This window comes from Diachasma alloeum, unplaced genomic scaffold (assembly GCF_001412515.2).
Source record: "Diachasma alloeum isolate Michigan unplaced genomic scaffold, Dall2.0 Dall_scaffold_00198, whole genome shotgun sequence".
NCBI classification, from domain to species: Eukaryota; Metazoa; Arthropoda; class Insecta; order Hymenoptera; family Braconidae; genus Diachasma; species Diachasma alloeum.
Window position 1 is genome coordinate 67,782 of NW_021680363.1, and position 22,165 is coordinate 89,946.

At 35.8% G+C, this 22,165-nt stretch overlaps 5 protein-coding genes across 9 annotated transcripts; 1 reads left to right on the top strand and 4 right to left on the bottom strand.

Moving 5' to 3' along the window:
- Positions 1-733: 733 nt before the first annotated feature.
- Positions 734-4,108, bottom strand: LOC107048890 (ornithine aminotransferase, mitochondrial). 4 transcript variants are annotated; one of them, XM_015272332.2, is made up of 5 exons: positions 4,092-4,108; positions 3,787-3,987; positions 3,174-3,539; positions 2,536-2,866; positions 734-1,368 (listed from the first exon to the last, which is right to left on the bottom strand). In XM_015272332.2, the coding sequence occupies exons 3-5, from the start codon at positions 3,530-3,532 to the stop codon at positions 778-780; spliced, it is 1,281 nt and encodes a 426-aa protein (XP_015127818.1). In that variant the 5' UTR covers positions 3,533-3,539; positions 3,787-3,987; positions 4,092-4,108; the 3' UTR covers positions 734-777. The 4 variants fall into 4 exon arrangements, with proteins under 4 accessions (XP_015127818.1, XP_015127819.1, XP_015127817.1 ...); XM_015272333.1 differs by lacking the exon at positions 4,092-4,108 and having other exon boundaries at positions 3,826-4,002; XM_015272331.1 differs by lacking the exon at positions 4,092-4,108 and having other exon boundaries at positions 3,787-4,002.
- A 237-nt stretch (positions 4,109-4,345) lies between these two features.
- On the bottom strand, positions 4,346-9,703 carry LOC107035484 (methyltransferase-like protein 25). The gene is made up of 3 exons (XM_015252908.1): positions 8,751-9,703; positions 7,093-7,190; positions 4,346-4,658 (listed from the first exon to the last, which is right to left on the bottom strand). Exons 1-3 carry the CDS (start codon positions 9,676-9,678, stop codon positions 4,425-4,427), a joined length of 1,260 nt encoding a protein of 419 aa, XP_015108394.1. The 5' UTR covers positions 9,679-9,703; the 3' UTR covers positions 4,346-4,424.
- Positions 9,704-9,719: 16 nt separating this feature from the next.
- On the bottom strand, positions 9,720-12,210 carry LOC107035486 (protein LTO1 homolog). Its single transcript, XM_015252909.2, has 2 exons — positions 12,120-12,210; positions 9,720-10,148 (listed from the first exon to the last, which is right to left on the bottom strand). The coding sequence occupies exon 2, from the start codon at positions 10,138-10,140 to the stop codon at positions 9,733-9,735; it is 408 nt and encodes a 135-aa protein (XP_015108395.1). The 5' UTR covers positions 10,141-10,148; positions 12,120-12,210; the 3' UTR covers positions 9,720-9,732.
- Positions 12,211-12,259: 49 nt separating this feature from the next.
- On the top strand, positions 12,260-17,986 carry LOC107035482 (SWI/SNF complex subunit SMARCC2). Its single transcript, XM_015252905.2, has 3 exons — positions 12,260-12,680; positions 13,724-13,843; positions 14,514-17,986. The coding sequence occupies exons 1-3, from the start codon at positions 12,561-12,563 to the stop codon at positions 17,310-17,312; spliced, it is 3,039 nt and encodes a 1,012-aa protein (XP_015108391.1). The 5' UTR covers positions 12,260-12,560; the 3' UTR covers positions 17,313-17,986.
- On the bottom strand, positions 17,321-21,689 carry LOC107035483. Of its 2 annotated transcripts, none has more exons than XM_015252907.2 (4): positions 21,004-21,689; positions 19,885-19,990; positions 19,602-19,807; positions 17,321-18,632 (listed from the first exon to the last, which is right to left on the bottom strand). In XM_015252907.2, exons 1-4 carry the CDS (start codon positions 21,525-21,527, stop codon positions 18,407-18,409), a joined length of 1,062 nt encoding a protein of 353 aa, XP_015108393.1. In that variant the 5' UTR covers positions 21,528-21,689; the 3' UTR covers positions 17,321-18,406. The 2 variants fall into 2 exon arrangements, with proteins under 2 accessions (XP_015108393.1, XP_015108392.1); XM_015252906.2 differs by having other exon boundaries at positions 19,885-20,215.
- Positions 21,690-22,165: the final 476 nt, after the last annotated feature.

Sequence of the window (22,165 nt, forward strand, 5' to 3'; positions counted from 1 at the left end):
ATATATATATATATATATATATATATATATATATATATATATATGAAAATAAACCAACCACATTAAAGGTATATAAAACAATAATTAAAATCATCTTTTTAATAATTCAGTAGGAAAGCGGTAAACTGGGTTAAGTCGATTTTGACTTTTGACCAGTTTTTCATGAATATCTCAAAACCGGAGAGATAGCAAAATTTTTCTCATAAGCTTTTTTATAACCCTCAATTGGCTTTACAAAAAAGGTAATGACCATAATTTTTCTATGTCTTTTAAATTTCAAGATATTCGTCAAAACTGGCCAATAGTCCAAATCGACCGGTTTACCGCTTCGCTACTGAATTGCATGAATTTCTTTGGTTAATTATTTTATTTTTTCACCCTCCGTCTCTACATTATTTTATAGCTGTCCGCGGTACATATACCAAATTTATAATTTGCCAAAAATTTCAAAAAGATAATGAATTTTGACAAGTTGGTGCTTCTGGGGCTTCCTCAAACTTTTCCTTTGAAACAAGGTTGAAGTCACCAGTTACTCTCATAGTCCGGGGCAAAGGTAGAGATGAAGGTCAATTCGTGGTAGAAAAAAAACCAAAGAATTTCTGTGAAGGAAATGTCAATAGAATAAATTGTATAACCAAGAGAAATTGGCAACAAAAACTATCGAATTTCCGAAAGAATATAAATATCGCATTGCAATAATTCTATCAAGCTCCTTCACACTACATTCAGCGAATATGAATGAACAGTTTATTGAAGAAGCTTCGATTATCAACGTGATCATTGATGGCTAAGTATGACTTTTGAAATAATTTCAGTGGCTTCGAGTATCTGTGATTCGGTAATAACAAGTGGTGGCGCCAAACGAATGATGTGGCCGTGTGTGGGTTTGGCAAGAAGTCCATGATCTCTTAATTTTACGCAAATTTCCATGGCATCGATTTTTTCATTAATGACAATTGCATTGAGGAGGCCTTTTCCTCTGACGAGAGTTACGACGTCTTTCGGTAATTTATTGAGTTCGTTCCTGAGGAGCTGTCCGAGTTTGTAAGCATTCTCTGCTAATTTCTCCTCCTCCAGGACTTTGAGGGCTTCCAAGGCTATACGGCAGCCCAATGGATTGCCTCCGTACGTGGAACCATGCTCTCCAGGCTTGATGCAGAGCATGACTGGATCGTTTGCAAGAACACCCGAGACTGGGTAGAAACCTCCAGACAGAGCTTTCCCGAGAATCAGGATGTCTGGCTTCACGTCCTCGTAATCGACAGCCAAACGTTTTCCTGTTCTAGCCAGACCCGTTTGGACTTCGTCTGCTATCCAAAGGACGTTGTGTTTTGTGCAAAGTTCCCGCACTGCTTTCAAGTAACCATCCTAAGATTGCAAGAAAATGGATTATTTTATTTTGCAACTCAAGATGGCCAAGATCATATTCGTTAGTACGATTTTGACCCAAACTTTATTGAGAAGGGACAAGGATAAATACAGGAAACTTCTCTCGTTCGGATAGGATCAATTTACTGATTCCAAAAAACTCACGGTTCGAGAAACCATTTTACTGAAAATAAGAAACTGGTTACTTAAAGGGTCTTCTGAGTATTCTGTACTTATAAGAAATTTTTCAGGGTGCTAGAACATCAACTCCATTCAAAAACGATGATTAAAATGTTCAGGACATGAACCCTTGCATTTTTAAGATATGCATCGCCGAAAATTGAAGAAATGAAGCGATCAAAGAAAAATCCCTAAAATTCAGTGCCAAAAACTTACTTCTTTCAAAGAAGAACAATTATTAAATCAAGAATCGTGTGAGGGAGTCAAGGTGTCAGGTGATATACTGTAAATAACAAAGGATTACAAACATGGGTGAATTAGTTTTAGACTAGATCAAATCATCAGTCCAAAAATGAAAATATTTTTATTTGGGAACCTGAGTGTGTTCAATTAAAGAAACCCAAGGTTTCATTTGAAGAACCCAAAAAATTCTGAATTTCAGAACTAAGATTTTCTCAAAATAAAGAACATCTGGCTGAAGGCCCTCGAGCGATGGTCAGTTGCAAGTTTGCAAGTTGCAGGACGTTAAAAATAATAAAAATAGAAGAAAATTTGCATTAATTCAAATACAATTACACTAGATTTAGGAAAAAAATACTGAGAATTAGAAGATTTTTCTCTAATTTTTGCTCAACCGATTTCTGTATGACAAAGTATTGAAATCCAGAGATTTTTCCCGGAAGCTGGAAACTTTGTTCTCTTTATTACTAGTTTTTTTGAAGGCTTCGTTTTCCTGCAATTTGTATTCCCGATGAGCAGTTCTGCTTGAACCGGTTGCAGATAATTGATAACTTATCAGGAAACTGAAGTGTAACAGAGACGGGCAAAGATAAATTTTATCGCGGAATTGACCGATTACCTGATCGGCAGGTAAAATATCAAATCGCAGGAAATTGCATTATATTGTTGGAATGTACTTCAATATCGGCGAATCTTTACAAATTTAAAAACATGAAAAAAATATATATATATACATTTTTTTTTTACCTTTGGAACCACTACCCCAGCTTCACCCTGAATCGGTTCTACCATGAAGGCGCAAACATTTGGGTCTTGAAGTTTCTTCTCAAGAGATGCCAAGTCGTCATAAGGCACCAATTCAAATCCGGGCATGAATGGTCCAAATCCAGCATAACTGGACGGATCAGTACTCGATGAAACTGCGCTCAGTGTCCTTCCCCAGAAATTTCCCTCCGCGAAAATAATTTTTGCAGAATTCTCAGGAATATTCTTCACATTGTAGCCCCATTTTCTTGCTAATTTGCAGGCTGTTTCTCCACCCTCCACACCGGTGTTCATTGGCAACCATTTTTGATATCTTATAAGAACGAAAATTTTTCTCATTATTTCTCCTACATGAAATGCTAGTAAAGAAGGCGGAAAAAGTAGTTACAAAATTGCGTATTTACAAAATTATCTACGAAATGAATAATTTCTAAAGAAAATGTTGAAAATTTCTTGATACTCTATTCTAAAACCATTCATTACTTAGCGGAATGCATTCCTAATTGAGATTTTTAATGAGCCGAAGAAGAACAAGAATCAGATCATTTAAAATCATTGCAAATTTCACTGCCTTAGTTTTTAATTGTATTCTTATACTGATCTTTTTTTGAGATAATTACCCAAATAATTTGGTTACATGTTCCTCAAACTCTCCGAGCACATCCGAATAAAATGCCCTAGAAGTCAAAGTAAGAATCTTAGCCTGTTCAACCATGGCTTTATAAATCCTTGGATGACAATGTCCCTGGTTAACCGCCGAATACGCACTCAAGAAATCGTAATAGCGTTTTCCCTCAACATCCCACATATGTACACCCTCTGCACGATTAATTGCAACGGCCAGTGGATGATAATTATGTGCACCATATTTATCTTCACGGTCAAAGACTTGTTGAGAAGTGATACTTCTCCACTGATAATTCTGATAATTCTTTCGGAGTCTGCAAGAGCGAAGGAATAATTTCGAAAGAGGTTCCATTTTTTACCTGCGAAACAAGTATGGTAACATCCATTATTTCAGAAGAATTATGTTGAATTAATTTTAAAAGTCCTGAAAAGCTACTGGGGATCATAATTCTGTTATTCGACTAGTTCCAGTGAAAGTTGTAGTTGATTTTATTTTATTGTCAATGGAAAGTTCTCAAACTACTTCTCACTCTGTACTACAAATATTCACTCGTAATAACTAAAATCGAATCAAATCAAATGGAAGTGGTTCAATTGGATTCGTACCTTCAGTTACACTTTATTATCTATTTTGCTTCAAATTACCAAGACCACTTGACAGGAATCACTGGTTGACCTTGAGCTATATATAATACGTTCGTGTTGAAACGGGAACTGACGTGAAAACTGGGGTTCACTCGAAGTTTTGTTGGAGGCTCTCCCTCCCTATCAACTACTCAACATCCAATATCTCATCGATAACTGTAACTAATAAGGTTCCGAGTTGAAATCATATCTTATATTGTTATTTTTGAATATTTCTGGTTTCGAAGAGGGAATCGTTCTCCTTTTCTTCAGTGTGAGTTATTTACCTTGTATACTATCGAACGTTATTTATGACATGTAATTCATTCATGACGTTCTGTTATTATGACAAATTATTGCGATAGCTTAGGAAAGCGCACTCTTAATTTTCGATAACAAATATGAAGAATTCATTTGCCAGTCAATCAATTATTTTAGTTTATAAGTTATCTATTGAGTAATTGCTATTAATGCTGTTGATATCCTGTGATAGTTCATTTAATCGATTAATTAAATTGGGAAGGAAATAATAAAATATTAATTATGCCAATTTTTTTTTCATTCAAAAATAATGTAATTTCTGTACATATTTCAATTCATTGTCCCACGTGTTTTTTTCTCTACTTCGATGCAATTATTGCGTAACATCGGGGCGATAACAACGGATCGAACAGACGTACTATCGACAATTTGGAGCACTTTTTGGATTTCTGGAGGTAGACAAAGCGGTCGAGAATGATGGAAGACTCGATCACGGCGCCCATATGTGCTCTGAGGGTTTGGAAAACGTTCAGTTTCCATTGATAGTCCGAATATTTTTTTTGGAGATTAGTCAAGTCATTGTTTAAGGGCCTCTGAAATTAAATATTTCACTAATTTATGAACTCATATCAACGTCAAAGTTACTTTAAACTAGGGACTTGGAATGCGTTAGTTTTGGTTTCATTTCAGTGTGGAGAAACGAAATTCAACAGTAACATTACGACCAGGAATAAAAAACGGAGCGAAATTCTAGTAACGTTATCACCAGGAACAAAACTCGTATCTTTTCTCGATAACGTTCCTCATTAGGAGCGAAATTTGGAACGAAGACAGTCAAGAAAAATGAGAGTACTGATTAATCAAAATATGCAGCGTTATCAAACATCAAAAGAAGCAACGAATTGACTCTTGGTTTCATTTCTGAAAGCATTTCAATATCCAAAGCATTTTCATAAAAATATTATGAAAATATTGGAAAAATTGGAACCTTTGAAAATTTAGATATTAATAGGTAAAACGACATAGAACAGATTATCCAAATTAGTCCGTGAAATACCCTTGGGTCTTTCTGTGTCCATTGAGATGTCCCGAAGATTTCATCATTGTATCTTATGTTTTCAAGGTCGCTGAATATGATAACCGTTTTTACGAAATCATGGATTATTTTTGTATAATTTCATTGCTTAAAACGCAAGATCGCAGAAACGGTGGGAGATATAAGGAAAAGTGTTCATAAAAAAATGTACCTTATCGAAAAATTGCAGAGATATTGTGGATGCATATCCGACGAGCGGCAGACTGGCACTTTCAAGTTTGTAGAGAAATGGTTGAGAGAAGAGAAAGGGTCAAGGTAACCGATGCTCGTTACAAAAAAATACATCAGATCAGTTATTTGACTTCTTTTATAATTTTCAGTAGTTTTTGAGCTATTCAACTTTTTAGATTAAATTCGCATACAGTTGATCATTAAACCGTAATCATCTCATTAACTATTAGGATTGGATCTACATGACAAATAACTCAAAAGATGCGTCACATACAGAAACAAATAACAGAAAACAGAAAACAGAAACAGAAAACAATTATTCGTTTTCAGATCTAAATAATCGATCTTCAATGTATGAAAAGTCTCACTCCAATAACCCACGACTTTTAAAACTCATAGTAGTCTCTCCTTAAAGCTCGGAAAAAATACACTTTTTTAAAAAATCATTATTTTTGAACGCATAGAACCTGAGAAATAACGTATTTTCATTTGGCAAGAAAATCTGATTTCAGAAAGAGAATAAGCGGCACCAAAATTCTGAAAAAAATCTGGAATACTTTTTTGGAGTCACAAAACACCCTGAAAAATTGGTGAGACATTCCGAAGAGATCATGAAAATTGACTGTCTGGTTTGACAGTGAATGCCCCCTAAGTGCTTCAGTTTGGCTAAAAATTGATTTACACATAATTGAAATATGTACAAAAAGACAAAAATTGATTCTCAAAAATATTAATTTTTTGTACGCATTGTTTTCTATTTTGAAACTAGTATCCTCTAATTTCCTGAAATATGGCCAAAATTCCAGTACATAATATTTCAATAAAGTACAAATTTTTTCAAATTTTTTTCAACTTCATGTAACGAATCAACATTTTTCAAAATCCCTCTTTGGATCTATTTATACCTTAAAAATTCAATATTTTTGACAAATCGTTTTTATGCATTTCTAACTATGTAAAATTCAATTTTTATCCCAATCGGTTACCAATTGAGGGACTTGACTATTTATAGAATTATGAACTGCAACAATGATCTGTATAGTGTTCGACAAGTTCTGAATTTCCGAGTTTCACTGCGGTTTCCTCTTCATCCAAAAAAAGAAACCTTAATTTAAAATTTCACGTTGCGAGGATCATAATTCCCAACGGCCATGTACGATGTGGGGTTCTAATTGACGAATTTATAATTGAATTGGGAATTACCAAAAATCCAACAAATTGGAAATATTGATCGAAAATATAAATTACAATTATGAAATCTCGGGGACCTCTTCACGCCTAGAGGAAGGGGGTATAGTGTTTGGAGTAAGTTGCTAAGGCAAGCCCTGGCCTGTTCCACCCTAAGTCCTCTTTTTCTTATGACTTTTTTTTCTAAATTTCGTTCTTGACGAGGAACGTTATCGAATAATATTACAACTTTTGTTCCTACGTGTAACGTTACTCAATTTTCACTTCAAATTAGGTTCGTGGTGGTAACGTTACTCGACATTTGTTTTCATAATTTTGTTTCATTTCTCTTTACGTTTATCGGAACGCAACGTCACAAACGCACTTTTGTTTCGCCACAGAGTTTGATTTTAACTACCGGCTTCAAATACAGAAGAAGAAGGATAAGAAAAATTATGGAAAATGATCAGAATAATGAAAATCAAAGCTAGTTTTTAAAATCTCATGTTCGAAGCTTAAGTACCAAAGTTTACAAGCTTTATAAAATCTTAAAAACCCGAGCGGGTATATAAAAGAGAAAAATTTGTACTAACTTCATGTGGAGGGAATCTCACTTTTGCCAATGCCCATTTTGCATAAGTCTGAAAATCCTCTGTTGGAGCTCCTCTTCCTACTCTCTCATCTGGAATTCCTGAAATATTATATTTCGAATAGGAATTCTTTCGTCTCTAATTAAGTTTTCAGAAATGAGAATATTTAATTAATACACGAAATTTCATGGATTGCAAAGAAGGTCGCAGGATATATTTCTCTGTACCAGGAAATTTCAGAGCTATATGTGCTTTATAATTATCATATATCATATAATTTGAGATGTCCACTCCTCGGAAAAATCAAGAAAGTCAGAGACTGGTCTAGACTGCTACAGAATGATCTGGAAAATGTTCCTAGTTATTCGATTTTCTTAAAATCATAGTCAATTCTTGAAAATTGTGAGGAAATCCAGACGTATACAGAATTTTTCGGAAATTCAGCAATCGTCAAGAAAGCTTCCCCAATTTTCTAAACTTTACAAATTCTTTTTAGCATAAAGGCAAGTGGAGAAATGTGCACATTTTCATTTCTTTTTTTTTTTCTAAAAAGACGGTGATTAGATAAATGTTTTGAAAAAAAATTAAAAATACTAATAATTGAGCGAGTTATGATTTTTTGAAAATATTAAGTTTTTGTGAATGATTTTTTTTTTCAAATTGGTCCCAATATCTCAACGAGGTTTCAAGCTATCGCATCGCCCTTTGGAACACTCAAAGCGCATGAAAACCCCTCCAAAATAAGCCATCATACATAGCAGTATCTTCAATTTGACGGGGTTTATACGAGAAAACGTGCTTTTCAATCGTTAATTACTCAAAAAACTAATTTTTTAAATCTGAAATTTCTACCAAACATTATCAATAAAATAACAAGGATTTCGACGCCAATTAGAGTTTGTGTTTCGCCGTAGTTGGGCGGTTATTAATTTTTTCAGTGCGACAAGTATTGAAAATGACCGAAAATAGCTATTATTCATGCAATTATCCCTTAAATAAATGAATATTTAATTGAATGAATATTTAATGAATATTTAATTGAGTATTAGCAAATGGTAAAGGTCGGACTTATTATATCTTCCATTAGTCATCTTCAGTATGTTTTTTTGAGTGAAAAATTATTGCTTCTCTGATTATACAGCGCGAATACATTTGTCAAAGTTTTATTTATTGGTAATCGAGAAACTTACGAGAAATCGCATTTTGAACTAGTTTAGGTATAGTGTATAAGTTGGTTTTGTTTCTTTTCAAACCAGTTACTTCACAATTTCACATATCACAGTTTCAAAAAATGCAGTCACTTCTTTGGGTGTGGTAGGATACCTAAACGAAGTTGACGGACCAGAGGGTTCCATCAAACTGGCACTAAAATCGTTAGCAGCATAATTCTTATATTCTCTCTTGATAGACAATGATAACGTCAGATTTAGCTGACTCGAGTGATAATAAATCATCAGCTAATTTGAGAGTTTCATGCTAATTGACCGGTGATCAATTAGCACTCGACTATGTGAACAACTCAACTTTTCTATCGAATGATCCGTCAGGGGTCATGAAAATCCATCAATGTATAAAATTCCATGGATTTCAATATATATAATTAGACATAATTTTAGAAATTAGACTAATCCCCAACTCCTTGGCTAGAAAACTACACTTACCAAGAGTTTGTAGTAAAACTTGTAAAAGGGCTCTGTAGAAAATGGAAGCTGGATGTTCGCAATTTTTAGCTGAAATCCTCTCCACAGATTGTTGAGCTAACATCCGCATAGTTTTCGTAAAGTTGATTCTAGTTGTTAAAAATTCGTCTGTCAAGTGATAACAACACGAGATGACGCAGAGACTCTTCAGAGCGTCAGAATTGATGAAACTTTTGATCATAGCATGAGCCAAAGGTCCACAGCTATGAAGACCCGTAAGAAGATAGTCATTTCCACTCCAATTTGGAAAATGGAATTTCACTAATTTCGAAAAATTTGTATTTTCATCAATAAATTCGATGGAATGTCGTGTAAGAGGAAACGATTGATTTTTCTTTTTTTCCATCAATTTCTGTCGATTGATTGCACTCGTATTTCTCCCTGGGTTTGAATCAATGGATAGAACCGGAACTGAATATTTGCCGGATAAATAAGTGCCTAAATATCCTTTTCCTCCGCCCGCATCAATAACTAGAGATTTGTTATCTGCTGCTAGGGATTCAATAACGTTTGAAAGAACTGAGATCTCATATCGTTTCTTATCCTTCATAAAGTCATTCTGAGGTTCTTTCAGTGAATGATTCTTTTCCCAATTCAAAGTATTTCTTGATAAATTTAATGGCAAATCTTCTAGCTTCAAAACCTTAGGATTATTTTTTAAATTCAATGAGTTTGTTTCTTCTATTATTGATTGCAATGTAGGACAACGGTTCATTAAGTCAGAAAAATTTGATTTGTTTTGGAATTGTTCCAACTCGATCCGTAAATCTTTGGGCAACTTTTCCCATAAATTTCCCGTAATGAAATCCACCAAATGACTGTTAATTATCTTCTCATGTTCTTCAATGAATGATAAATTGTCTTTCAAATCTTCTTCAAAGGTTTTCATCGCGAGAGCTACTGCATCTCTATAACAGATGAACCTATTTAAAGCTTAGAGTCATTAAAAATCAAGCTTGTCGGCTTCTGAATACGTAGAATCAATTTTAGCCAGAGAACATAACTTGATGAACTTAAACTTAATTTCTTCAGAATTTTTTATGATGTCCACGGTCTCATCGTTGGAGGTCGGGAACTGCTGAATGGCTTCCAATAATTTTTTTGCTTGTTCAATAACTTTTGGAAGATGGATACTGGATTTAAGACAATGTTCGGCAATACCACTGTAATATCCAAGTTTAGCAGCCAGTTCGGACCCTCTGTGATAACCCAAGTGGTAGCCTTTCAATGACTGATTCTTCCCAGCATTGTAACCTTCCTCATATCCTGACTGTTCCGCTATTTCTTCAGCGAGAAGGAGATTCTCAAAGATTTCATTGATGTCGTAAGTAGTGCGAATTACAGTAGTCATTTTATCATCTAAAAACACAGAAAGAGAAATTGGAAAGGTACAAAAATATAGGAAATTTGTTTGAAGAAACGGGGTAGTTTTTTGAATTAATTTAGCAATGACTAAAATTGTTGATTTTTTAAAATGATAATTCAGTAATATCTCAAGTTTTTGTTTGTCAATGTTGACCAAAATTTCAACAAATGATTTGTTTGATTCATTAATTTTCATTAATTAATCAAACAAATTTCACACAATATTATTTCAACTCATAAAATTTAAAAGTAATAGTTAAAATTTTTTTTTTATTGGGCAAAACCTCCTATTTTCATAAAAGCTCATATGAAATTCCAAAAATTATTATCGAAATATCTCATAAATGTTTGTTATCCGCCACAATCTGAAATTTCGAGGATGGACTGGAGATGTAAAACCTTAAGCATCATTTTTTTTCATCATGTTTTCAACAACTCCACAGCAATATCTTTGCAGAGCACAATACGCGGTATATAAGGAACCATATATGTCCAAATTTGTTTTCTTCATTCAATTTCTACATATTTATCAAATGTCGATTTTGAACTAAAATGAACTGGCCTTTGGAAATGAGTAGAGATGTGCGGGGAGTAACTAGTCATTATTTTTAATCGGTTATTTGTCAAACCCGTAGATAACGGAGTATCGAGATGACAAAGTATTCGGTGTTTTTGGTAAATTTATATCTTAGCGGCCTGAAACCAAAGAATGTTCGAATGATAATGTTCCTCAATGCAAACTCCCAGTTCATCCTCTAAAAGCTCCAAAGAAGGTGACAGAAGATTTTCCAACTGATATAAAATGTGTTTTGAAAATATTTTATTGAATAAAATCTTAAATTATGATTTCATTATTCCCATTTAACCCTACCTCTTTATCCTGTTCGGTTCTTCTCGTTATTTAACGTTTATTTTTTATTTCAATCATCGATAAAGAAAAAGTTACGCGTAACGAGTATTGAGGAACGAATACTTTCTTCTATTGTAACCACTACTTTCTGGACATAAAAGTATAACGAGATTGCACATTCCTAGAAATGAGTTTTTAAACAATATCTTCATCCTAATTAGGACCTAATGGAGATGGCGTAAATTTCATGAAGAGCGTTCTCATCATAGAAGACCTCCAGAAATGTATGAGCTATAGAAGGAATTTTTATGGAAATTCCGCTATTTTTCATGAATTCCATGCAACTTCTCAAAACTTCGTCTAGAACTCAATTAGAGTGACCAGGCCAATTGCTGGACGGTTCAAGGAAATTCGAGTTTTGTGGTAGGATCTAAAATAACAGAATCACCTAAATGGAGATGTGATGGCTTCCATACCTTCAAGAATGTTTTAATTAGTAGAAAAAAATAGTTTAAAGTGAAAATAACAAAACAAAGAATAATTAAATTGAGCAATAGTTGAATGTAGCCGAAACCCCAATTTCTGGACGACTGGGTCATATTTTTTTTTATTCATTAAATGTTGATCAATATAAGAAAATAATTGATCACATGATTATACACAAGTGATATTATGGAGAGGTGAAATAATCAATACAATTTCCATTTTATTTGTGGAATATTCAATGTAAGTTGAAATCGTCCAGAAACTAACCCCCGTCCAGAAATTGACCTGTTTACCTTAACTTGTTTTGTCCACACACTACTGAAATGACAGTTCTTGATATAGTAACTCTCGCAACAAAGGTACAATGTTTTAGATAAAATACTTTGAAATCTGTATAATCTACACTTCGGTTATCAATTATTTTATCTCTATTATTATGATGTAACGATAAATAAAAAAAAAATTATTATGATGTGTTTTGAATATTCTATTACATTCTGAGAACAGTCGGGCATTCTACAATGTAGTTAGTGCGGAACTATTGACGTTTCACCGTTTTCTTCAACAATTTTTAACATCTGCAATAATGAAAAATGTTTCAATCCATTGAAAAATAATAATATTCCTACCATTAGAATATGATTCTCTAGTTTTTTGGAGCTCATCAATAGTTTGCAAAAATGTAACAATTTCCAAAAAAGTTACAATATACAGGTTACGTCGGCCTGGTCTATAACCAGACAACTTCATAGTAATGACTCACCTTCTTCCAAACTCCTTTTGAACAGTCAAAATTGTAAATCAAACACAATAACTCCCCTATCGGGAAGTTAAAAATCCGCAGAAACAGATAAACAAAGTTATTTTTACCATCAAATTTGTAAGCCTTTCGTTCTGTTGTTGTAACAATCAATCGATTGAATTTGATAAATTTTCATTGTAATATTGTAACTCGTGTTCACCTGGATGGCGGGTTTGTACTAGCGATAACTTCAGTTGCATGTGATGTTTGCGGTCGGTGCGGCGTTGTTAAATCTCGGTCTGTCGACGTATTTCAATTAATATCATAAATGATGTTGACTCTCGGACCAAAAAAGGACGGTGGACCAAATACCAAATTCTTCGAATCACCAGATGTACTGGCGCAATTGGATGGAGTCAAACAGTGGCTTCTAAAAAACTGCAAAAAAGTGAGTAACAATCCGTCGGCGTCCCAACCCCCATCATCAATTTTTTCACTTTTCAATGCTGTTTCATGTTCGATTCAGCCCAGTTATATCTTCATTAGATGATAAAAAATGTTTCCAGTTCATTCAGTTTCACTTAATTTCATTAGGGAATTTGAAGAGTTTATTCTAGAGTTTTTTGTACTTTTAGACAGTGAGCTTCATTGTGCAGCATGGAGTCCAGACTATTCGGCTTGGGTTCTGTTGACATGTCCTCCGGTTTTCATGAAAGTTTTAAGTTTAATATTTTTGCGTAAGAAAACAATGGTTTGTCACTTTAGTTTGTTATTTGTTTTTCGATCATCTTTTTCAGACTCATCCTTCTGTTATGAAATTCGCATTGTTATTGATGCAGAAGGGTTCATTTGAAGAATAACAAATAACTGATGACTTGAAGAATTGGAGAATGCTCATTTTTCACAATCAATTCGGCTGATCAATTCCTATAAACGTCTACTTGTCAGGAATATTTGCGAATTAATGTTATTTTTTGCGTTCTCGACACCATTTGCAGACATTTTTTTTGTTTTATTATCAAGTTGAAATTCTCTATTGGAAAAAATCATTCGATTAATCGAAGATTTAAAGGACGCAGTATTTGTTATGAATCGTTTGTAATAGCACATTACCGTACTGTTTTGAAAAAGGCATTTTTGATGAGTAAACGGTATCAAATTCGTCAGATATTGCTTTTGTAACGAGAGAATTACACTAGTTTATTGTGCTGGACCCGAAATTGATGTTGAAACCAGGCGAAGTGAGGTGAAAAGGCAGTTTATCGGGCACCTTAACATAAATGACGGTCATTTTTATTAAAAGAAGTTTCGTTCAGTCGCTTCGAATAGGTGAAAGAAAAATTGCTCACGTTTTTTTATTACAATTTTGGAATCACTTTTAACTTGGGAGCCCGACATTTAAAACAAATGCAAAGTTGATCCTCTTTGAATGATTTTGTTGCGAATATGATTTATGAGTTGTATATTATTAATGAATTTTTATTGTTATAGTATGTCACAGCGGATCCGCCAACAAACAAAAGTTTAGCAACCCTTGTGATCCAACTGATTGAGTTCCAAGAATCCTATCTTGGAAAAAATGTTTCGAAACCGCCGCTGACGAGGCTTCCAGTAAGTTCATGCAAACCGAATATTCTTTGTTCAAGCGTTCTGAAACATTCTTCAAGTATTAATCTACCCATATCTTCAGAGTGAAAAAGTGTGGAGCCATATGTCAAAAGTCCTTCTTGATGGGAAATTTCCAAGATCCGAAAACTAGTGCAATTATGAAGCAATTATGTTGAAACACAGAGAGAAAATAAGAAACATTTTCTAAATTCTTGCAACTATAGTTTCTAACATACATTATTCTAGAATCCCGTCATTTTCTCCGGATTTATGGAGAACAATTGTATAGAAGTAATCATCAAAAAACGGATAAGTAAACAGTCAAAATTTTCGTTATATAGGATATTTTATCGTTCCTTTAGAATCGGAATTCCCTGAAAAGTAGAAAAAAGGGTTTTGAACAAAGAAATATTTCTGAATTAAATTAAAAACTTGATCCAAATAATATTGATCAAACATGGATTCGAGGAAATTTTTTCCTAAAACCGATCAATAAATCGATAATTTTTATCCAGCGAATGATGCAAGAAAAATTCCTTAAATCTATCAATTTTTTTTTGAAATTTCAGAAATTTTTTTGCTCTAACGATTTTACAGTTCAAACTCAACTCCTAATTCCTGAATCGATCTAATTTGAAATAATAATAGTAAATTAATCCAACTTTCTCCACAGATGAAATGCTTTCTGGACTTCAAGCCGAACGGTGGTCTCTGTCACATCCTGGCAACCGCTTATAAATTTAAAACGGAGCAAACCTGGCGTAAATTCGACTTCAACGTTCCAAAATCTGGTTCCCGGTTAGATCGTATTATCGAGATGATGAGAGTGGCAGAACGCGCCCTCATAGAAAATCGCTGCCTCAGCGTGCCCTGCATCTACGTGCGTCCAGAAGTGGAAAAATCGACAGCAGCCAAGGTGAAAGAGTCAGTGCGTCGTCACCAGGGCACAATAGCCGAGACTGAAGCCGAAGCATCCCACATAATATATCCAGCAGTTGACCCCACAGAGGAAGAATACGCTCGTCCCACGATGCGTCGTGATCGTTCAGTTTTGCTTCACTGGTACTATTTTCCGGACAGCTATGACTCCTGGACGACGTTTGATCTTCCCATTGAGTTTCCAGAAAGCGGTTTCGGTATTTCCTCACAAAAATCCACTTACAAAGTCACAGCAACATGGGCATTAGATTTGGATCAATACAATGAATGGATGAATGAGGAAGACTACGAGGTGGACGATAGTGGACAGAAGAAGGTCCACAAGTACAGGCTCACTGTGGAGGACTTGATGTCTCAGCCTTCCCATCCCCCCTCCTCAGCGAAGAAACCGAAGCGGAAGCGTTCACCGAGCCCACCACCTAAAATTGGTAAAAGAAAGAGTGGTCGTGCACCAGGACTGGCAGCAGGCTCTTCAGCTGTGGCAACTCCTAAGAAGACCAGAGGCGGTGGAGAAGAGGAAGAGGATCTAACCCAAGGTATGGAGGACCCCCCAGCAGAACCAAGGATCGTCGAAGTCGTTTCAAACCCATCAAACCCTCCTGTCTCTGGCCAAGGAGGTACAACTGGAAACATGACATCTGGCAATAAGAAACAGGACTCCGAACTTCAGCCTCTCAAATCAGGAAACATGGCCGATCTGGATGAGCCATTAGACTGCGACAAAGGTTCACAAAGCACTCAGGATCGTGAGGAGAGGGATCACAGCAAAGAACGTGGAGATAATAAGGACGAGCCTGAGGACAATGTTACTGAGCAAACCCATCACATTGTCGTTCCAAGTTACTCAGCCTGGTTCGATTACAATTCGATTCACACGATTGAAAAACGAGCACTAGCAGAATTCTTCAATGGAAAAAATAAATCGAAAACCCCTGAGATTTATCTAGCATATAGAAACTTCATGATTGATACTTACAGATTGAATCCCACTGAGTACATAACGTCAACAGCTTGCAGGAGAAATCTAGCTGGTGACGTTTGTGCCATTATGAGAGTTCATGCCTTTTTGGAGCAGTGGGGATTGATAAATTACCAAGTTGATGCTGAATCTCGACCAACCCCGATGGGACCACCTCCAACATCTCATTTCCATGTTCTGTCAGATACTCCAAGTGGTTTGGCACCAGTCAATCCAAATCCACCAAAGACACCTCAACCGTCAGCAGCGAAGACTCTTCTGGACTTGGAGAAGAAGCCAATAATCACACCTGAAGAGAAAGGTGCCGTTGGAGCGATGGCTAACTTTGGATTGAAAATTGATCAGTATGCTCGTAAGCCAGCAGTACTCAAGAATAAACAAGCAGCAGGTGCCACCAGAGATTGGACAGAACAAGAGACTCTCCTTCTTCTCGAAGGTCTTGAACTCCATAAAGATGATTGGAACAAAGTTTGTGAGCACGTTGGATCGAGAACACAGGACGAATGCATTCTTCACTTCTTGAGGCTGCCTATTGAAGATCCATATCTCGAAGAAGGTGGTCCTGAGGGTCTCGGCCCTCTGGCTTACCAACCAGTACCTTTCTCCAAAGCCGGGAATCCAGTTATGTCGACTGTTGCATTCCTAGCTTCAGTTGTAGATCCAAGAGTCGCTGCCAGTGCTGCAAAGGCTGCGATGGAGGAGTTTGCAGCTATTAAGGATCAGGTGCCAGCTGCTCTACTTGATCAACACTTGAGGAATGTCCAAGCGAGTGCCAATGCTGATGGTAAGTTCGATCCGGCAGCTGGGCTCGCACAATCGGGTATCGCTGGTACTGGACCGCCTGAGCCACCAGAGGACAGCAGTAATACCCCAAGCGCTGCTTCAGCCTCGCCACCAGCTGTTGCCACTCCGGATAGTAAGAAAGATGAAACTGAGAAACCGAAGGATGCTGAAACTTCACCACCAGCTTCTGTAGTTGCTAAGAAAGAAGAAGGCACTGAAACTGAAGTACAACAATTGGAGAAAATGGATATTGATACTAAGGAGGGAGAGGCTGAGGCTACATCTAAGGTTGATAATCCCGAGGAGGTTGAGGCTAAAGAGAAGAAAGACAAGGTCGTTAGAGATGCTCAGTTACAATCTGCTGCTGCCGCTGCACTTGCCGCTGCTGCTGTCAAAGCTAAACATCTGGCTGCTGTTGAGGAACGAAAGATAAAGTCGTTGGTGGCATTATTAGTTGAGACTCAGATGAAGAAGTTGGAGATTAAACTCCGTCATTTTGAGGAGTTGGAGACGACGATGGAGAGGGAAAGGGAGGGGCTAGAGTACCAGAGGCAACAATTGATCACAGAGAGACAGCAATTCCATTTGGAGCAACTCAAAGCTGCTGAGTTTAGGGCGCGACAACAGGCACATCAGAGGTTAGCACAGGAGCAGCAGCATCAGCAGCAACAGGCTCAGCATCCTCCATGGCAGGGACCTCAAGCACAACAACAACCACCAAGTCCACAATCACAGCAGTCACAGCTGCCACCTCATACACCACCTCAGTAGGCATAACTTGACGAGGGAGAGGAGGGAAAGATATTGTGGGCATGAGACTTTTTAAGACCATGAAGATAGCTTTTATTGATTCTCTTCTCAAATTCAGTTATAAAAAGTGTGGGTGGACTCTAAATAGTCTCTTATTTTTTCTGGGTATTGGTCCATTTGTGGTGAAGTCTCATTGGAGTTTTCTTTGCGTATTTTCAAGGATTTTCGAGGAATATTTGTCACGGTTTTTTTGCAACTGGTACATTAGGTGCAATTTTATACTACAGGTTGGATAATGATCAGAGGACGTTTCAAGGGAAGATTTCTTGTTCAGTTTAATCATCGTTTTTTGTCTGTGCGTTTTTTCATGTGAAGCATGTGTACTGTGACAAATAATTTTTGAAAATTTCCAACTTTGAATTTACCTTTGACTCTGAGTGTTAAGTCAAAGATTTAATGGATAGTGCTTAGGGTCTATTCTTTTCTATCTCCTTTTCTTTCTTCATTTTTTCCAGTTTCAAGTATTGAATACAAAGATAGTAATTTAGTGGTAATGAAAGAAATGGAAAAAAAATGTTTTCTTTTTATAAATCTCGAATTTTTTTGGTTAATTTAGATGAAATTAATTACTTGTACACATATTTTGAATTTTTCTGAATATTGCGACCTTTGACAATTAAAGATATACAGACGAATTCCTCAGTTGCAAATGAACGTTTCTTTCATGACTATTTCGTTTACCCCATAATCGAAATTATTATTGAAATCCAATTTTTCTCGCCATCTCTTACATTGAGTCAAATTTGTGAAAATTCAGAATAATTACATGACATATGATAAATACAATGCAAATTATGAAGAAAATTGAATGGAGGGAATGTGAGTAAAAATGAGAGAAACCCTCGCGAATTTGCAAAAAATCCTGTGAGACATAAAAGCCTGAATCCTGATCTAATCTTCACACTTCTCCTGAATTCCCCTAATGGATTTTGTTTCTTATGTATATAAAGGCTGGAGATTAGTATAGAACTTTGGTCACATGACGCTGGTAAAAGAAAACGTTCCAAAGGCATTTAACACTACATTTTTCAAATCAATCAGTTTAACTGGAAGAGTTAAAGGGCAGATTCGTGAATGAATTCCAAAACGAGGTCAGTCATGAGTCTGGCACATTGGGTACCTCCAAGTGGCGGGGCGCGAATACCGTGACCCTCCTCATTACCGTCACACTCCCCTTCGTATAAATCAGGCGCTTGATTACTGTCGCATGTAGTTATTGGAATCATGTCAATTGCCAAACCTAAACCGAAACGTGCACATCTTCGCATTTCATCATTCAGCCTGTAATAGAAACAAATTCAGAGTGAAATCATTGTTAAATTAGATAATTATATTGGAAATTAACAATGGTAAGTGGGAATGTCGATGCACCGTTGGAATTTTTTTGAAATTTCATGGAAGATATTATGATAAATCTCATGCGAGTAACATTGAATCGGATTTAGGGACAAAATCGTTATGAAATTCCATGTTTTAAGTACAATCCATGGAAATTCATGAGTTTTCAGTGAGAGTGAGACGCAAATTTCCCCACTTGATTGAATTTTCAGTGGAACCTAAATATTCAGAAAGAAAATAACATGAATTTTCACATTTTTCCCTGAATTTCCCAGATTTTTCTGAATTTTCACCGAATAATCGAACTGGAAAATCAATGGAATATTTGATTTTTCAATGACAAGATTTCCTGAAATTTCAGTGGAACTTGAATACGATAAAAATTTCCGGAATTTGGCACGGAAAATTCAGACAAAAATTTCTAACGGTGTGGTTGTATTTTGCCGAATAGAAAATTTTGGATAACAACATGAAATTTACTACAAAGATGTAAAGATATGGTGGTTTGAATAGCTCCCTTTCGTTTACAATCCTTGGAATTTTCAACATCATGTAGAGATTTTTACAAATTTTCATGCAGGGGAGAGTGTTAATTGTAAAGAATTAAAAAAATTTTTAAGTGAGAAATTTCACTCTGCCATTCTCAAATTTCTGATGATTAAAGAGTCTTCGTTTGCCCGATTCTACCGTATTGATAAAAAATTTAATCCGTCGAAGTGCGCAAATTTCATAACAATCTGGCAAGTTTCGAAAAGAATATAGAAATATCATTATTTGTAGTTAATGGAATTTTGAATCAAATTAACTTCTCTGAAAACTTTTAACTTATTTGAAAAGATTTTCGCACCAAGCGGTCGAAAATTTGGTTGAAATTGGGAAATATCGTTGCAATATCGAAGGAAAAATTCTTACAAATCCCACATTACTGAAGAATCCTTGTCCTCGTTGCCAGTATTCAAAGTATTGAGTGCAGACATTAGATTTGAATGATAATGACGCAGAAGAGAAGTCATTTGGGTCCGCCGAACTTCAGCAGAAGTGCAGAGGTAGAGGAGATTCACTAAATCCAGTGCCAGTGAGCCGACGCGCGTTAATTGGAAATCCACAAGGTAAACCGGCTAGAAGCAAGTCAAATAATGTAATTGTCAATTTTTCTAATTTCAAAAGGTTATAAATTTATTTTAAAAAAATATACTTCAGCATTACTCGCCAGTTGATCACAGAACAAAAAATTGTTTGTCCAGCAATCCCCATGACAAAACACCGTGAGTGGTCCACGAGTGGATGCTAGCTCGCACATTCTACGAAAGAAAACATCCTCCTGAAGAAATGCTTTCAGTTTTCCCATAATATCATCTCGTCTGCTTTCATCCTCAGGTGGTAGTGCTTCAGAAACCATTGAAATAGCATTTTTAAAGGCAACGCGGTAATATTGACGATACCATTCCTCATTTTCAATTCGGAAGAATCCCTCTCGAATTCCCTCCGGATTTGATTCATTACTGAGACGATCAAAAATTTCGGGTCTTAAAAACATAAATCACACGGGAAATTTTGATTAACTAGACGATTTCGTGGTCCGCCCTAGTACCTAGCAGGTATATCAATCATGAAAAGATAAGCTCTATTAATCGAATTAATCCAGGAGTTTTTAGAAATTTCTAGAGCATTCCAGAATCTTTTGGAATACTTCAGGATGAGTCATTATACAGGCTGCCGTGATTTGTTTTGAGGATTTTCTAGATGATTCTCGAATGTTTCAAAAGATTCTGTACCGATCTAGACCTTTCTACAATGTTTTAGAACATTTAATGATTTAGCGAAGAAATACATATCTTAAATTATCTAAAGTACACAAAGAAAAATTTAATTGGAAAATTGGCATGCTAATACCTTTCCCTGGGATCAGATTTGTGAAGCCCCAGTGTTATTCTGGGTTTTCAAAGGAAATAATTACCCTTCAGCATTGTCATTTTCAAGGGAATTCTTGTATGTTACTATATTATACCGCAAGCGGCAAGAACCGTGAGAATCCCAGCTTGTAAATTTTTCTCTGTGTATGAGTAGTATGAGTATAATTATCGTTAATTTATCTCGAGAACGAGTGATTTTACGGAATAATATAAATAGCGATCTTTTTTTGAGCTCGGAAAAATAGCTATCAAAACTATCCTTCTATGCAACGTAATGAGCAATTTCAGTGAATTCTTTTGCATTTCAATTCATTGGTTTTATTGCTCACGAATTGCTGAATTCCGCTTTTCTCCGTCACTCGTGTTTTTTCTTAATGGGGAAAATATATTTCGAAATTTACCTCAAGTCACGAAGGGTCAAACTCAATGCATGGAACCCTGCCAAAGCCTTAAGCACGAGCTTCAATCTATCGATCCCTAGTCCCTTCCTCCTGTCAGCCATCACATACCCTTTTCTCTTCAAATCTTCCATAGCAATAAGATCCGATTGAGCAATGAAAACCTTAGCCACTCCACCAAAAACTCCTCTTCCATCCTTCTGTAACTCTTCAAATGCTGGCCACACGTGGTTGTAAAAAGCAACTTCATTTCTGAACAATAGCTCACTCTTATAATACTCGCGATGTGCTTGGGACTCAGGCAGGACTTTGTAAATAATTGCAGTCTCCCAGGGGACACAATCACCAGACTTCAAACGCTTTCGTCCATTCAAGCGTAGGCGATACAACATCGACGTGTAATTGTCACCTCTTCCAGTTCCAGGTTCTTCATTCATTTGAAGAATTTCAACGTCTGGCTCATGTTCTTTTATTATTTCACAGATGAATTCATTTATTGATTTTCTACAAATCAGTTGACTATTCATTATTTGATCCGCTGGAAAATCTACTTCTTTTTAACGTTTTTTTCGAACCGAAATTTCAATTTTTTTTTCGACGAAGAAAATTGATTTTTTTTTTCTACAACAAAGATTTTGTTTAATTCTTCAGCTCTCGACTTATAAGTAGTCGGCAATGTTATGACGGCAGAGAACTCTCTGCAGATGAAAGGAAATGAGCATTTTAGTAACTAGAGTTCCCCCTTCGAAATCTCCCACCACCAGTTGATACTTAATTCATCAATGGGTTTGAATGAATGGGGGTATCCAAGGGACAAGGACATTGATACCTATGTCAATTATTTTAAGGTATTGCGTTTGAACATGAGGTATGATGAAGAAAAAAATGTGAATTTCATGTAGTAAGAAATTTATCACGCCGAAACATGAAGAATTTTTAGAATTTTCTGAATTTTCAAAAATTTTGATTTTATCAAGTAATTTTTTTTTTAATTGAGATCTCGTGGTGGCTTGGATAGTTGCCATACCACTTTTACGAATGTATTCTTGCGAAGATGAATGGAGGAATAATACGGAAAATTATAAATTTGAGGGAAAATCGCTAATAAATTAGCAATTTGCTTCTAAATGAGTTCTCTTTTTTTATTCTTATTTCACTATTCTCT

Excerpts from the sequence above, each read along its gene's own strand:
- LOC107048890 (XM_015272332.2), bottom strand. The coding sequence starts at position 3,532 with ATGGAACCTCTTTCGAAATTATTCCTTCGCTCTTGCAGACTCCGAAAG. Across the intron at positions 2,867-3,173 it reads CATGTAACCAAATTATTTGG|ATATCAAAAATGGTTGCCAA; the intron begins GTAATTATCTCA and ends CGTTCTTATAAG. Across the intron at positions 1,369-2,535 it reads CTGGGGTAGTGGTTCCAAAG|GATGGTTACTTGAAAGCAGT; the intron begins GTAAAAAAAAAA and ends TTGCAATCTTAG.
- LOC107035484 (XM_015252908.1), bottom strand. The coding sequence starts at position 9,678 with ATGAAAACCTTTGAAGAAGATTTGAAAGACAATTTATCATTCATTGAA. Across the intron at positions 7,191-8,750 it reads AGTTTTACTACAAACTCTTG|GAATTCCAGATGAGAGAGTA; the intron begins GTAAGTGTAGTT and ends ATAATATTTCAG. Across the intron at positions 4,659-7,092 it reads TGAGATTCCCTCCACATGAA|AGGCCCTTAAACAATGACTT; the intron begins GTTAGTACAAAT and ends ATTTAATTTCAG.
- LOC107035486 (XM_015252909.2), bottom strand. The coding sequence starts at position 10,140 with ATGACTACTGTAATTCGCACTACTTACGACATCAATGAAATCTTTGAG.
- LOC107035482 (XM_015252905.2), top strand. The coding sequence starts at position 12,561 with ATGATGTTGACTCTCGGACCAAAAAAGGACGGTGGACCAAATACCAAA. Across the intron at positions 12,681-13,723 it reads TTCTAAAAAACTGCAAAAAA|TATGTCACAGCGGATCCGCC; the intron begins GTGAGTAACAAT and ends TTATTGTTATAG. Across the intron at positions 13,844-14,513 it reads CGCCGCTGACGAGGCTTCCA|ATGAAATGCTTTCTGGACTT; the intron begins GTAAGTTCATGC and ends CTTTCTCCACAG.
- LOC107035483 (XM_015252906.2), bottom strand. The coding sequence starts at position 21,527 with ATGAATAGTCAACTGATTTGTAGAAAATCAATAAATGAATTCATCTGT. Across the intron at positions 20,216-21,003 it reads TTGACCCTTCGTGACTTGAG|ACCCGAAATTTTTGATCGTC; the intron begins GTAAATTTCGAA and ends TATGTTTTTAAG. Across the intron at positions 19,808-19,884 it reads AACTGGCGAGTAATGCTGAA|CCGGTTTACCTTGTGGATTT; the intron begins GTATATTTTTTT and ends ACTTGCTTCTAG.